General features: G+C 40.3%; 1 protein-coding gene across 1 annotated transcript in view; it reads left to right on the top strand.

Moving 5' to 3' along the window:
* The window catches only part of TRPC3 (transient receptor potential cation channel subfamily C member 3), a 91,891-nt gene that overhangs the window by 27,596 nt on the left and 48,992 nt on the right, over positions 1-15,303 (top strand). Inside the window, exon 3 of the mRNA XM_074231536.1 lies at positions 4,571-4,759. Coding sequence (XP_074087637.1) covers positions 4,571-4,759 — 189 coding nt within the window. The remainder of the gene's footprint in view (positions 1-4,570; positions 4,760-15,303) is intronic.

The following is a 15,303-nucleotide window of genomic DNA, read 5'->3' as shown; positions in this document are numbered from 1 at the left end:
CTGGCTTGCATTTCCGTGGTGGGCATCCCAGTCATCCTGATCCATATCTGGCCCCAGACGGCTCTGGGGGAGAAAGTGAGACTGGTGACTTAGCATAGCAACCCCTCTCCCCACTTAAATCCAACTCACTTGCTTGTTATGGCATTATCTCCCCAAGGCGTGGTCTTCAAGAACAGAGACCACTCAATCATTTCAGTGAAATCTCTGGAGTTTAGAGGCGAGCCTTCTTTTTCTTCTTAAGGGGCAAAAAAAAGATTAAAAGTTAAGGTTACTCACTGAAGTAGAAATGAAGAGACAAGGAGTAGACAGGTCTGGGCTTTGGACTTCCCCTAAAGTGGACACCAGCTGACTGCCACCAACTGACCCTGTGGAATTCAGTCCAGATGGCCAAAAGGAAGGGTGGGTAAAGACACAGAGCTGAAAAAGATGAAGAAGAGACACATTTTCAAGGAAAACACAGCTTGGGAAAAAAGCCAAAATAAACAGTGGCAGAACTCTGGTTGAAGAAAGCAGTTGAACCTTGACAAGCCAAGTGAACAGACTTGTCAAAGGTTCCCCAGCAAGAAAGAGCCCGGAATTAGTGATGCCTTCCTCTGGCTAACTTTGATAGATAAATTGTATATGTTGGTTTATATAATTAGTATATATGTATAATGTTAGTATATGTATGTTGGGATATCTGTGTACAATGTTAATGTATATATATATATATATATGATAATATATAGTGTAAATAGTATGGGTATAGTGTAATATATAATGGTGGTACATATAGTATATATGATGGGAGTGTATGTACAATATAGATAGTGTCTATAGTATAGATGTTAGTGTATGGAGAGCATATGTACTAGTTTATATTGTGTATAAATGTTAGTGTATGTATAACATTATATATATATATATATAAAATGTAAAATGTTAGGCTGTACATGGTAATGTATGCATATACTATATGTGTGTTATGTAATGTTTGTGTGTGTGAAGTATTTATAATGTTAGTGCACATATAATGGATGTAATCACAGCATATATTATGTTAATGTCAGTGTATCCAACAAAGATGCATGTGCTCATGTATATGTGCACTCCATACATACAAGTTCGTGTATGAGAAAGTTTTGAAGCTAGCTCTTCCTGACTTCTATACCTCATCCTCTATGCCAGAGATACTGAAAACAAGCCATTTTGCTTAGCACTCTTCTTACTTGCAGCTTAATTTTGTTTCTCAGCAAATATGTTGTGCTTGTATTCAGAAAAGTCTACGTCCTTCCTGAGTTTTGTGCAGTTCACAGAATACTTCCCAAAACCTTCCCCAATACCTGTGATTCTTGTGCCTTCTCTCTCTTAATTATTCCTATCTCTATCCTGTTTGTGTAGAATTGCACGTTATCTCCCCCATTAGTCTGTGAGCACCTCGAGATCAGGGACTGTCTTTTGGCCCTCTGTATCTCCAGTCAATGGTTAATAAATGCTCATTGACTGATTGCCTAGAACTGGACAGTTTGTGGAGATTATCTACTCTGAGAAGCTCATTTTTGGCATTGACCCTGGTCTCCCCTGGCTCTGAAATGGAGGATGTCTGAAGGTTGACTGTACAACTTGGGCCTCTTTCCTACTTGGACAAAGAGGAAATGACCAGCTTCCACTCTGCCCATGTTTCTTTTTTTTTTCCTCACAATTGATATTTTATTTTTCCAGTTACATTCTAGGAAAGGCTTTCAACATTCATCCACATATATATGCCTATGTATAAGTTACATAATTTCCTTGCACCCTCTCTTCCCACCCCCCTCCCCAAGGGCAAACAGTCTGGTGAACATTGTACATATACATTTGTGTTTAACATGTTTACAGATTAATCATTTTCTGTCTGAGGAATTAGGACTAAGGGATAAGAAAGAAAAACGAGAAAATTTTAAAAACTGAACATAGTGCGCATTTAGAGTCTGTATATTTTTTTTATTTTTTTTTGTTTTTCTTTCTCTGAATGGGGATAACATTGTTCATAGCCAGTCTAATCCGATTGTCCTAGCTCTCTGACCTGGTTCCATCAAGGTTGATCATCTCACAACATTGTTGTTACTGTGTACAGTGTTCTCTTGGTTCTGTTCCCTTCACTCATATCAGTTCCTGTTATTCATCAGAGTTCAAATCCTACCTCAGAAACTTCTTAGCATTTTGACCCCTCTCGCTTGCAAATCAATTAACTTCTCAGCCTCAGTTTCCTTATTTATTAAATGGGAGATATATTAGTGACCTCCTCGGTTGTGAGGATCAATTCAAATGAGATATGTAATCTTGGCAGTCCTTTGCAAAGTGAGCTCTAAGAATGTTAACTGTGGTTATTTTAGGTAAGCTGGCACTTGGGGACCCTGGGGGGGAGAGCCTCACTGTGGGGGGCTCCATTTATTGGGGAAGGAAGAGGGCAGGTGATGGTGCTCTGTGTTCAGGAGCTATGCAAATGAAATGAAAGATTCATTCACAGAATATTTTAGCAAAGTGTTAGTTCCAGTGTCCTGGGAAATGTTCTCACAGGCATTGATACTCTGCAGCCCTTGAGGATTCAGTTACATGTCCTTCTGGCTCCAGGACCTGGGCATATCCTCGAGAGCTCAGAGGAACTGTCCTTAGGAAGACAGCTGAGGAGTCTGCCCAGGCTGGACTCGGGGACCTCTTTACAGTTTCAGTGACCCAGAATTAAAGAGACCACAAGACAGGAACTTTGGGTTGAGATTGGCTAACCAATCTCACTTGCAGCATAAGCTGGTGGTGTGACCTTGAGCAAGTCATTTCCTTTCCTCTTACTTCTCTCCTTTTTTGTCTCCTCTCCTCTTCCTTTTCTATTTATAAGTTTTACTAATGACATTTGTTTTTTATTGGTGGTGATTCTGTCATTTCAGACCCTTTTGTGACCCCATTTTGGGTTTCTGTGACAAAAATGCTGCCATGGTTCACTATTTCCTTCTCCAGGTCATTTTACAGATGACGAATCTGAGGCAAATGGAGTAAAGTGACTTTCCCAGAGGCATACAGCTAGGAAGTATCTGAGATTTGCTTTGAATCCCAGAAGATGAGTCTTCCAGATTCTAAAGGTTACACTATGGCACCCTCTATTTTTCCCATTTGTATTTTACACCACTATTATTGTCTCGTGACCAAATGCAGTGGCACCCAAGGTTCCTTCATGATCAGATATAAACTCCTCCATTTGGTATTTAGATCTTTTCATGACCTAACCCTATCCTACCTCTCCAGTCAAAAGTGCCAAAACAATAGAACTTCCCAAGTCCATTCTCTTGATCCTCCCTGTGGATAATAATAATAACAACAACAAATAGCAATAATTGCTGACATAGGGCTTACAGCATCCTATATAATGTGCCAAGAACTTTACACTTATTATCTCATTTGATCCTCAACCTTAGGAGGTAGATGCTATTATCCCCCTTTTGACAGATGAGGAAACTGAGGCAGATAGAGATGAAGTCCCACAGCTAGTAAATATCTGAGGCCAGCTTTGAATTCAGGTCTTCCTGACTCTGGGCCAGGCTCCGTATCCACTGCTCCATGTTTGACACAACCTCAGTCTTTGGGGACCAACCTGGAGTTCACTCTGCTCTGATGATGAGACCCATGCCTTCCAGAAAGAGACCTCAATGTGTATCTGGCTCCACAGGACACATGTCTTTCAAGCTACTTTCCTAGCTTAGGAGAAATTTTCTTGTGACTCTGCTTGTGTTCCTTTGAGATTTCAGTGTCTTCAACTGCCTCTACCTTTTGATTCAGCAGTACCACTATTAAGTTTGTTTCCCAAGATGATTAGAGAAAAAGGAAAAGAACGTTTATGTTCCAAAATATTTGTCACAGCTTTTTGTTGGAAAAAAATGGAAATTGCAGGGATACCCATCATTTTGGGAATGACTAACCAAGTTGTGCTATATATTCATGATGAAATACTATTATGTTATTAAGAAATGATATGGATATGGAAACAATGTAAAGATTGGCAAATTGCCTTCTGTGGGGGGTGGAGTAAGGAAGTAAGATTAAGGGGAAAAATGTAAAACTCAAAATAAATAAAATATTTTAAATACAAAAAAGAAATGATAAATATGGATAGACTTGCAAAAAATAATGAAGAGTGAAATGAGCAGAACCAAGTAAACATTGTATGCAGTAAAAAGCAGTATTGTTTTAAGAACAACTTTTCGAGCGACTTAAGTCATTCTAATAGAAATACCCAAATTCACATAAATATATATATATATATATATATATATATATATATATACACATATACATACATATATATATTTGTGTCTAACAGTAGCCAACTCCTGGAAGAGGGGAAAAAGTTGCACAAAAACTTTGTAGTATATTTACAAGGAATAGTAAGTTGATCTGCAGCTTCAGGTCTCACTGACAAGAGAGAGATTCCGTTGTTTTTCATGGCCTTTCCTTTATTTGATGCTTGTGTTTGCTCTTTTCAGACTCTTGTGTTTTTCTAGGGTATCAGTTTAAATCCAAGATCCACTTCAACACTAATCTCCAGATGTCTTCCTCTTAGAACGACTACCGGAAGCTTTCCATGCAGTGCAAAGACTTTGTGGTGGGTGTGCTGGACCTTTGCCGAGACTCGGAAGAGGTGGAGGCCATCCTCAATGGAGATGTGGATTCGGTAGAGCCAGTTGCTGGGCAGCGCCATAGAGCGTCCCTGAGTCGTGTAAAGCTAGCCATCAAGTATGAAGTAAAAAAGGTGAGTGGGCAATGAGTACCTTGTTAGCCAGACCATGCGAAGCATCATCTAGTGCTCATCTTGTGTGTACCAATGGACTTAATAATGAGTTAAAGAAAATACTGGGAGCAATTAGTGAAAGAAGAAATTGTTTTCATTCTATTTAAAGGCTGGACTAGATAGCATCTTGGAGTCAAGAAAGCCTGGGTTCAAGTCCTACTTTTGATTGATATGTGTTTATAACCATGGGCAAGTCATTTAATTTCTCAGTGTCCCAGGAAATTCCCTAAGGTTACAAGTTACAGATTAATTGCCCATCTTCATTGATAGAGGGAGATTTCATGCTGGAAGTTTCCTTCATATTGATGAAATTGCACACATACAAATTATCACTCTGTAGCCAACCTGGTGATAATATATTAGTATTAGATAATATATTAGTAAATTAATTAATTAATGAGTGTCCAAGCTTCTTGAGAGTGGTTGGTCCTGACAGCAAATCTATGGTCCAGTGCCGGATCCCTATTCAAAACCTTTCTTATTTGGAAGAACTTGCCAAAGCCTTTATTCTGTTGGCACAGATTTGGGAACTTCCAGCACCTCCACACCACACCTGGTTGTTGTCCTTCTTTCTCAAAGATGTGTCACCAAAATGGCATCAATATGGTAAAGTCAAGTGACAGTGCATCTGACTGTGGCTGATCAGACCAATATGAGCTCAGAATGCTCTACCACAGGTCCAGGACAAATAGTCCATGAGTACCAGAGGAAGATGTTACAGATACAGGACTGTATAATCTGTTAAAAAGAATTATTGTGATAGCTTGCAGAACTGAAGACTGGATGTTGGGGGTGAGGGACATAAGAGTTGTATATAAGTATTTGAAAGACTTTTATTTGGCCTGCTGTTGGCCTTGGTTCTGAGACCTAAAAAAAGGAGCACTTGTTAGACATTGCAAAGCGGAAAATTTAGACTGGTAGTCAGTCTATGCAAAATGCACTAATAGAGCCTTGGACACTGGCGGGAGCGGGGGGAGGGGTCTGCTACCAAAGGCCTTTTGGAAGACTACTTGTCAAGAATGTTGGAGATCTCTTTCAGGCCTAAAATTGTGTGATTCTGTGAACTCAGCTCTTAAAATTCCCTCCAGTAGCTGACCTTTTCCTGTGTTGTGGAAGAGAATGAAAATACTCTTCCCTGGATCTGGGGATCAGGGAAGAAATTGGAGAGAAAAATCAGATTTTATCAGGGAAAAATCTCAAGGACATGACCTGGAGGTAGAGTAGCAAATATTAAGAGCCTACTATGTGCTAAGCATCTGACCAAGTGCTTTCTTTTTTTTTCAAGGCAATAGGGTTAAGTGACTTGCCCAAGATCACACAGCTAGGTAATTATTAAGTGTCTGAGGTTGGATTTGAACTCAGGTCCTCCTGACTCCAGGGCCAGTGCTCTATCCACTGTGCCACCTAGCTGTCCCTAAGTGCTTTCCTAATACAATATCATTTCATCCTTACAACATCTCTAAGAGGCAGGTGCCATTATGATCCCCATTTTACAGTTGAAAAAACTGAGGCAGGTAAATGTTAAGTTTCTCATCCAGAGTCATTCAAGTGTCTGAGGCTGGATTTGAATTTAATCCCTGAGTGTTGTGCTTCCTAGCTGCCTATTGAGAAATAGGTCCTTCCATCATAGCTGCTTCTGTCTCCCTACAATGTCCACCCATTGTTCTGAATTCTGTCCTCTTGGACCAAACAGAGAAAGTCTTTTTTTTTTCTATATGTCAGTCCTTCAAGTCCTATAAGAAGGCTTTCGGGAGTGGGTAGGTGGCACAGTGGATAGAGCACAGGTCCTGGAGTCAGGAGGACCTGAGTTCAAATCTAGCCTCAGACACTTAATAATTACCTAGCTGTGTGGCCTTGGGCAAGCCACTTAAACCCATTGCCTTGCAAAAAAAAAACAACCAAAACTCTTTAGGGGCAGACAGGTGGCCTTGCAAAAACTTTAAAAAGAGAGAGAGAGAGAAGTCTTTCATGACCCCCTGAGTTTTCTAGAAGCTAAATATTCTGAGATCTTTCAACCCATCCTTCCAGGGCACTCTGAAGTTTCTTCATCATCCTTATCATGATGACCCTTCTTTGAATGCTTTTATCAATGTTCTTCCCAGAATGAAACACAGTACTCTAAAGGTGGTCCAGCCAGGGGAATATGGGATGATGAGCATCCTTGTTCTGAATGCTATGGATCTCTCAATGACTTCTAAGAAGGCACTCCCTTGGGGGCTCTCATCTCACACAATTTTTTTTGCAAGGCAATGGGGTTAAGTAACTTGCCCAAGGTCACACAGCTAGGCAATTATTAAGTGTCTGAAACTGGATTTGAACTCAGGTCCTCCTGACTCCAGGGCCAGTACTCTATCCACTGCGACACCTAGCTGCTCTCTTTAACTTGTTCTTCACTGAAACCCTCAGACTTTTGTGAGATTAGCTGTTGTCCAATCATGCCTTCTTCCTGTTTTGGGGTCCCGTGTAGCCCTTCTGTGGAAAAGTCAGGGCAGGGCCCAGATAAGAACTTTAAGGAATGAGGAGTTACAGTCTATACCAGACTACATTGGTGAATTCATGAATTCGTAGAAACCTTTCCTATGTCTTTTTTTTTAACAAAAGAAAGATTTTATTTACTTTGAATTGTACAATTTCCCCCCCAATCTTGCTTTCCACCCCCTACCCCCCCACAGAAGTCAGTCTGAAACCTTTCCTATTTCAATCAGCCCCAACAGTGCCTTTGACTGCTAAGGGAAGCAGCATGGATACTGGATAATGAACTAGGATCCAGAAGATGTGGGTTCTATTCCCAGGTCTGCTGCTTTCTGGCAGTGTGGCTTAGTATGCCAAGAGCTGGCCTTGGTGTCAAGAAGCCCTGGTTCACTAGGACTTTGACACCTCCTAGCGTGTGACTTGGAGTAAGTCCTTTAGCCCCTTACTGTTGTAGGCCACTCTTGAAGGCCATATAAGTTGCGTGAAAGCCTTAGCTCAGTTTATGGAGATGTCAGAGTTCCGTGATGAACAATGATCTACACCTCCAGAGAGAGAACTGATGAACTGAGTGCAAATTCAAGTCAACTTTTGTCATTTTACTTTTCTTGCCTTTTGGGGGACAACATGAATAAGAGAGAACTGTTTTTATGGTTTCATTACATAGTTGAAGTTTTGCATGGTTTCACATGTACATTTGATATCACATTATTTGCTTTCTCAATAGGTAAGGGGAGTATCAAAGGAGGGACTTTGGTGGTCAAAAAATTTTAAAAAGAATATTAAAAATAAAGTTTTTTAAAAAGACTGCGTATGTGCAAAGAAGGGGCTGTCCTGCATCAATTAGGAACTGGAGGTTCCTCATTTAGAGGTTCCCCATACTGTACCAATGAGATCACAGGTTACAATCCATCTTTCTTATCCCATCACTCATTCTCTGGCAGTGCACACAGAATTCAGTTAACCCCTTCCACATCTAGACTTTCCCCATCATGGTTTTGACATATTATGGGTTAGCAGCACAAAAAATTAGATGGAAATTATGAGAAAATTTTGCAGTAGCTTCCGATGACACACAAAGGTCAGCAGAGGACAAAGAAAAAATATATGTGTAGTAGTGTATAATATCAAGACATTTTATCTTTTAATGCCATTATAATTTGAACTTCTCTGGCACTAAGGGAAGGCCAAAAACTCTTATGTGGATTTTCTAGATCTTGGGGGGTGCTGATACCCCTCAATCCCCCACAATATAGAAGAGGTAACTGTATGTTGAGCGGAAATTCTAATCTGACCCTTCCCCTCACTGGTCCTTTGTTTCCTCTGTACAACAAAGGGGTTGTATCTCAAGACTTCTTCCTGATTTATCACCCAGGGATGATTTTTCATTTTCTGGAAAATCTCTGGTCAAACTCTGATTTGAGTTCTTCTAGAGCTACTACTTTTAAATGTTCCTCCCCTCATCAGCCTCCAGATCCTGATTTGGGGGCAGATATGGTGACTGGTTTTTAATTCAGTGATAATTGGTGCCTATTAGGACTTGCATGTCCTCCTCATTACTTTTCAGAGCTCTCCATCCAGGATCCCATTACATTTGTGAAATTGCATCATCATGTTGTTAAACTGTCTGTGCCTTACATATTGAAGCCCCCTGTCATAGATTAGGACTATTTCCTTGGATGGAAGTCCATGAGAAGAGCCCAGGTTCAGCTCTTGGGGGAATTATTCTCTCTTTAGATGCAGCTTCTAAATAGGGTTTGCTTTCCTTTTTTCTTTTTCCTTTTCCTGTGGTGGTAGGCTCTCTTCTTTCCCCAAATTAAAATCCTGATCTTAAAGTTTGCCCTAGGGAAAGCAAGGTACAGACTCTATTCAATAGATCCTATGAGTTGGGACAGTGTTACGTTGTGGGAAGCCTGCTAAATTTGCCCTAGAGAAGACCTTGGTTCTGATCCCAGCTCAGATATTTACCTCTCCAGGTATTTACCTCTTCCAAACAGGACTCTTGTTTCCTCCTCTCTTTGTTGTGGGGAACCAGTGAAATAATGTCGCTATAGAGCTTCACATACTTTGAAGCACTTGGTGGATGCCCATGGTTATTATCTGATAAAATATTATAATCTCACAAACTTTTTTTTATTTGGTCTGAGCCTGTAATATCTGTAGTCTAGGAATTCCTGGTGTGGAAATTCCCTCTGCTGATCTAGATCAAAAGTCTGTCCATTCTGTATAGATAGTCTTTGAGATTTGCTAGGAGCCAAGAGGAAGTTCAGTGACTCAGCTATGGTCATATATCTAGAATGTGACAGAAGGAGGAGTCAATCCCAGATCTTTGTTACCCTGGCCAGACCTTAGTCTTCTAGGCCATGCAGTTTCACAAATATAGTTTAAAATTCAATTTCATTTTTAAAAAAGTTAATAAAATTTCCCTCTTCCTAACTCTCCCCAGCCTTTTAGGGGAAAAAAGCAACAGAATTATGCAACAAGTCTTTATTAAGAAACTGTGCTAAGGGGGTGGCTAGGTGCACAGTGGATAGAGCACCGGCCTTGGAGTCAGGAGTACCTGGGTTCAAATCCGACCTCAGACACTTAATAATTACCTAGCCATGTGCCCTTGGGCAAGCCACTTAACCCTGTTGCCTTGAAAGATCTTAAAAAAAAAAAGAAAGAAACTGTGCTAAGCCTTGGGGACACAAATACAGAAACCACCACATAGTATAACAGAATCACTTTGTCACTTCATGGAGATGTCAAAGTTCCATGATGAACAGTGATCTACACCTCCAGAGAAAGAACTGAGTTTGGAAACTCTTAAGGCATAATCACCATATCTATGGAACACTCCCAGATCCCATACATGGGAGGAAGATAACACCTGCAACATGGGAGGGGAGAACACAGGCCAGACATGTTGGTTTACAGAGAATTTTCCTCGCAACAAGCCTGAGAGCTCAGGGCATAAGCCTTATTTTACAAATGAGGAAACAGGCTGAGCAAGGCCCTGTCACACAGCTAGCAAGTGTTGGAGCTGCATCTCAAACTCAAATCTCCTCACTCAGAACCTCGGTGCTGGGCCCTGGTGCCTGGCTGCCTCTCTCTGTTAAACACAATGATGAGTTTGAGAAGTTGTGACTTCAGCTGGTACAGAGGGCTTTGTAACTGTTTAGAGAAACTCTAAGCAAAAAAAAAAAAAAAAAAAGGAAACCAGAAAAATGATTTTCCTTCTGAGACATTTAAATCTAAAGGCTGATTTTTGGTATTAACTTCTTAAGTAGGATTAAGTAACTCAAGTCAGCATTTATTAAGACCTCCCCTGGCTCAGTACTGTTCTGAGTTTAGATGTGCAGAGATCGAAATCAAACAATCCCTGCTCTCCAGGAATTTATTAATGGTGGAGATGATATATACACATATCAATATGTGTAACTCCCAAACTTTGGTAGACCTTCTCTTTTGTCTCTCTGTCTCTGTCTCTGTCTGTCTCTGTTTCACTCTGTCTCTATCTCTGACTCTCTCACACTATCTCTTTTAATACCTCTGTAGAATTACACCTCATAGTTCAACTATTACCATCTAAACTTCTTAATTTCTAAAGACACAGTCACAGATTATTCTGATGGGACCAGGAAAGGTGTCTTCATCAAGATGCTGTTCGAGTTGAATGTTGAAGGAAAACAGGAACTCCAAATTCCTGGAGTATTTTGGGCATAGATAGTGGCCACTGTCAAGTCACAGAGAAGGGAAATGTAGCATTGCTGGTGAAGGACAGCAAGTATTTGAGGATGTCTGGACAATCGAGGGTGGAAGGGAATAATGACTGTTGGGATGAGTATCTATGCCAAAAAGAGGACTTTCTTTATGATCCTGGAGGTAATAGAGAGCCAATGTAGTTTATTGAGAAAAGGGTGACATGGTTATACTGAGCTTTTGTGTGAGTCATTTAAAAGTGAATGGAGAATGCCCATTAGTTGGGGCCTGTCTGAATAAATTAGGGCTTATGAAAATGATAGAATATTATTTTGCTTTAAGAAATGATGAAGTCTGGGAAGACTTATATTAACTGATACAAAGTAAAGTGAGCAGAACCAGGAACAGTGTATGTAATAATAGCAACATTGTAAAGATAATCAATTGTAATGATGTAGTAACTGATCAATATAGTGATCCATCATAGTTTCAAAGGACTCAAGAAGAAAAATGCTTATTCACCTCTAGATAAAGAACTGAGAGACTGGTGAGAGTGGGGGAAGAATTGAGAAGAAGGGCAAGATCTGAGGCAGGGACACCAATTGAGAAGGAAAAGGAAAGCAAGGAAAGAAAAGCAGAGGGGAGGAAAGGGAATGGGAGACCAGGTCAGAGAAAGAAAGACTAAGGAAGGTGAAGCATTATATTTGATCATCAAGAGTAACTTCAGAGAGATAGTTTACAATGAATGGTGAAGATGGAAGATGTAAAATTAAGAAGAAATTAAGAGGAGAGGAATCAAGAGTACCAAGTAGAGATGACTTTAATGCATTAAAATAGTTTTTCTTCAGACCTACTTCACTGACACTGGAATAAGTTTTCTTTAGCCTCTGGGTTCATAAACAAAACAGGGAGTGAGATTTTGCCTTTGTATCCCGAGCACCAGTATGATGAATCTGACATACAGTAGGCACTCAAGAGATACTGATTTACTTACTGCTTCAGTTTAAAAGCAGAAAGCCCTATTACCTAAAGTCAGCCCTCAAAGCCAACACGGATCTTTTCCAGTACATGATACTGAAAGAAGAGAGTCAGAGGGATGTGAAAACAAAGATTCCCTCATCCCATGCCCTTGGAAGCACATAGATGCCTTGGAGCCAAGCCAGAAAAAAGAGGTTAGCTGGTGACTTGGGTCAAGGGTAACTTGGAGCCTCCACCTGGTGGCCCTGTGTCATCTTTTGCTCATCTACAGAGTGGAACTGTGGATGATTGGATAATGATTTTGTGTGCGTGTGTGTGTGTGTGTGTGTGTGTGTGTGTGTGTGTGTACTATAAAATGGTAGCCATGAGTACCTGAGTTCAAACCCGGCCTCAGACACTTAACAATTACCTAACTGTGTGACCTTCAGCAAAGTCACTTAACCCCATTGCCTTGTAAAAACTGAAAAAAAAAAGGTATTTTATAAATATTATCTTAGTTGATCCTCACAACAGCCCTGGGAGGTAGGTGCTGTTTTTATACTCATTTTACATTTAAGGAAACTGAGGCAAACAAACTCAGTGACTTGCCCAGGGCGACACAGTTAGGAAACCTCTTGAGACAAAATGTCTGTCTACTGTACTTTTATCTAGTTGCCCTTGATATCGCTTCAGTCTAGGAGAGGAAAAAGCCAGTTTCTCATAATTCTTTTAGGGGTGTTCATTCCAGATCCTCACTTACTCTTAAGTCTTCAATCATATATGTACACAAGACATGGAGTGGACCAAATGTAGGTCTCAGAAGTAGGGTGACCCGAGTCAAATCCTGTCTCTGACACTTATTAGCTGTGAAACCATGGATGGCTCGTTTAGCTTCTCTGAACCTTGGCCTTTTTATCTGAAAAATGGGGATAAGACCAATAATATGTACCTCCTACACTTGTTGTAAGACCCAAATGGGATACTATGTGTAAAGTTCCTTATAAAACATAAAATATTAAGCAAATTTTAGAGTGCTATAAAAATAAGTTTTTGTTATTATGTTATTATCTTTGACGAATATAATCATTTTTGTAGTCCCTTATAGTTTCCTTATAGGAAAATATACCTATTGGCCCATGTATCTATCTATTTGCAAATGGTCAGATAATATGGAAAATCACTTAAAAGTAATGAACAGCATTAATTCTGTCTTGATTAAAGTAGAATCAATACTTAGCCAAGTCAGAGTCAGTTATTCTACCTATTTTAAAATATTTATTTTTTTCCTCTGAGAATTATAGAATAAAAGAAATATTTATGACTGGGTGGGATTTTATGAATCGAGTTCAGTCCCCTAATTTTACAGAGGAGGAAACTGAGACCCTGAGAAAATAAGTGGCTTGGGGTGGCTAGGTGGCACAGTGGATAAAGCACCGGCCCTGAAGTCAGGAGTACCTGGGTTCAAATCCGGTCTCAGACACTTAATAATTGCCTAGCTGTGTGGCCTTGGGCAAGCCACTTAACCCCATTTGCCTTGCAAAAACCTAAAAGAAAAGTGGCTTGCTTGGGATCTTCTGGCAAAGGCAGCTTGTTGGTACAGTGGATAGAGTGCTGGACCTGGAGTCAGGAGGAGCTGAGTTCAAATTTCTTAGCTGTCTGACCCTGGACCAGTCACTTTACCTCTGTCTGCCTCAGTTTTCTCCCACCTACCTCCCAGGATTGTTGTGAAGGTCATAGGGCTGGCTATTTGTAGAGTGCTTTACAATTCTTAAGCCTTATATAAATGCTAGTTATTTATACTAAAAAGTCCAGGGTACTATTCACTCTTCCTCATGTTTTTAGAGTAAAGGTCTTTCATGCTCAATGTTTCAAGAAGGTTATGAGAAGCACTTTTACCTGGAATGTATACCTGTTTTGTTTTTAACATGGAAGCTTTAGATGATATAAATGTAAGGAGCCACCAAAAGAAGTCAGCCTCCAGGAACTCAATGAAATCCTCATTTAACTCAATTTAATTTTTATTCAGGGAATCTACCTAAAAGAATTAGGTAACAGCTATGAAAGCAATGTAATATATAATCTAGAGTTGGTGAGTTAGAGCCAGAAGGGACTTTGGAGTTGTCTCACCCATCTCTTCACTTTACAAGTTGAAAAAACTGAGATCCAGGAAGAACACATAGATAATAAACATCAGATATGGGATTTGAACTCAGAGCCATTCTACCACACTGGCTCTATTACCAAAATGTATATTTTTGACAGAACCACTAGTGATTATGTTTCCTCTAACACTTGGACATGTTTCTCTCAAAGGTGGCTTGATGATCGCAACAGAAGAGGTTCTCCATCATTGGTGCTAATTTCAGTTCATTCAAACCTCCTCCTGTGCAGTTCTTATCCCTGCCTTCCCCTATATCCTTCATGGGACATAGGCTACATGGGCCTCTAGGTCATCTGGTGTGCATTGCAGGACAGTACTGGAGCTCTCACCCACAGGCTGGTCCATCTCCTTTTGTGACTGTATGTTTCCCAGGTGCCATCTTTGAATGACACTTCTTGGGCACAAGTGGCATTTGATACAATGCTCTGGCCTGCTTTTAGTTGTGTCTGCTTCTCTAGGGCCCTTTGCATGTCCTACAGCTTTGGTTCTTTGGAGATTGTTGTGCCCTTTGATTTGCAGCAGGATGGGTGTGAGCAGGCTGCAATGTAGGAGCAATGAGAAACTTCCAAAGTGGAAGAAAAGATCAGCTAGTCCTATAGAGAGTGGTGCAAGTGGACATCCAGTGTGCTCTGCTGGGTCCTCATGACATCAGAAGAATGCAAGGAAGGTCTCCAACACATTGGATGGATCCCTGGGTTGAACTTAAAGAAGGACTTAGACAAGAATGGTCCAGGGTGGTTAGACACAGATGCACTGTGGGCTTCATCATTGGGGGAAAAGACTCTTATCCAGCTGGTGATGCATCTTCCCTAATATTATTTCTGCTGATAAAACTATAACTGATCAAATGAGAGACTCTTTGTAGAATGTTTTTACAATTCTTAAGCTTTATATAAAATACTACTTATTATTACTAAAAGTTGGGGGTGCTGTTCACTCTTCTACAGGTTATTGTAGTAAAGACCTTTAGCATTGAATGTTGCAAGAAGATTGGCTACATAAGATTCAGTGGAAAGAGTACAAGAGTAGCAGACTTGAGTCCATATTCTGCCTCTGACCCCTGCTACCTTGTGTGACCTTGGCAAGTTACTTAGTCTTTCTCTGGACTTCATTTTCCTCATCTGTTAAGAGATGAAGTCATATTAAATGGCCTCTAACATCCCTTCCAGTTCTGTTTGTGACTAAGCTAAAGATTTTCCCAAGGCAAATACTTTTTAAAAAATCAATAAATGGG

Source organism: Macrotis lagotis, chromosome 3 (assembly GCF_037893015.1).
Source record: "Macrotis lagotis isolate mMagLag1 chromosome 3, bilby.v1.9.chrom.fasta, whole genome shotgun sequence".
NCBI classification, from domain to species: domain Eukaryota; kingdom Metazoa; phylum Chordata; class Mammalia; order Peramelemorphia; family Peramelidae; genus Macrotis; species Macrotis lagotis.
The sequence above is the reverse complement of the archived record's forward strand: the minus strand, read 5'-3'. Positions and strand labels throughout refer to the sequence as shown.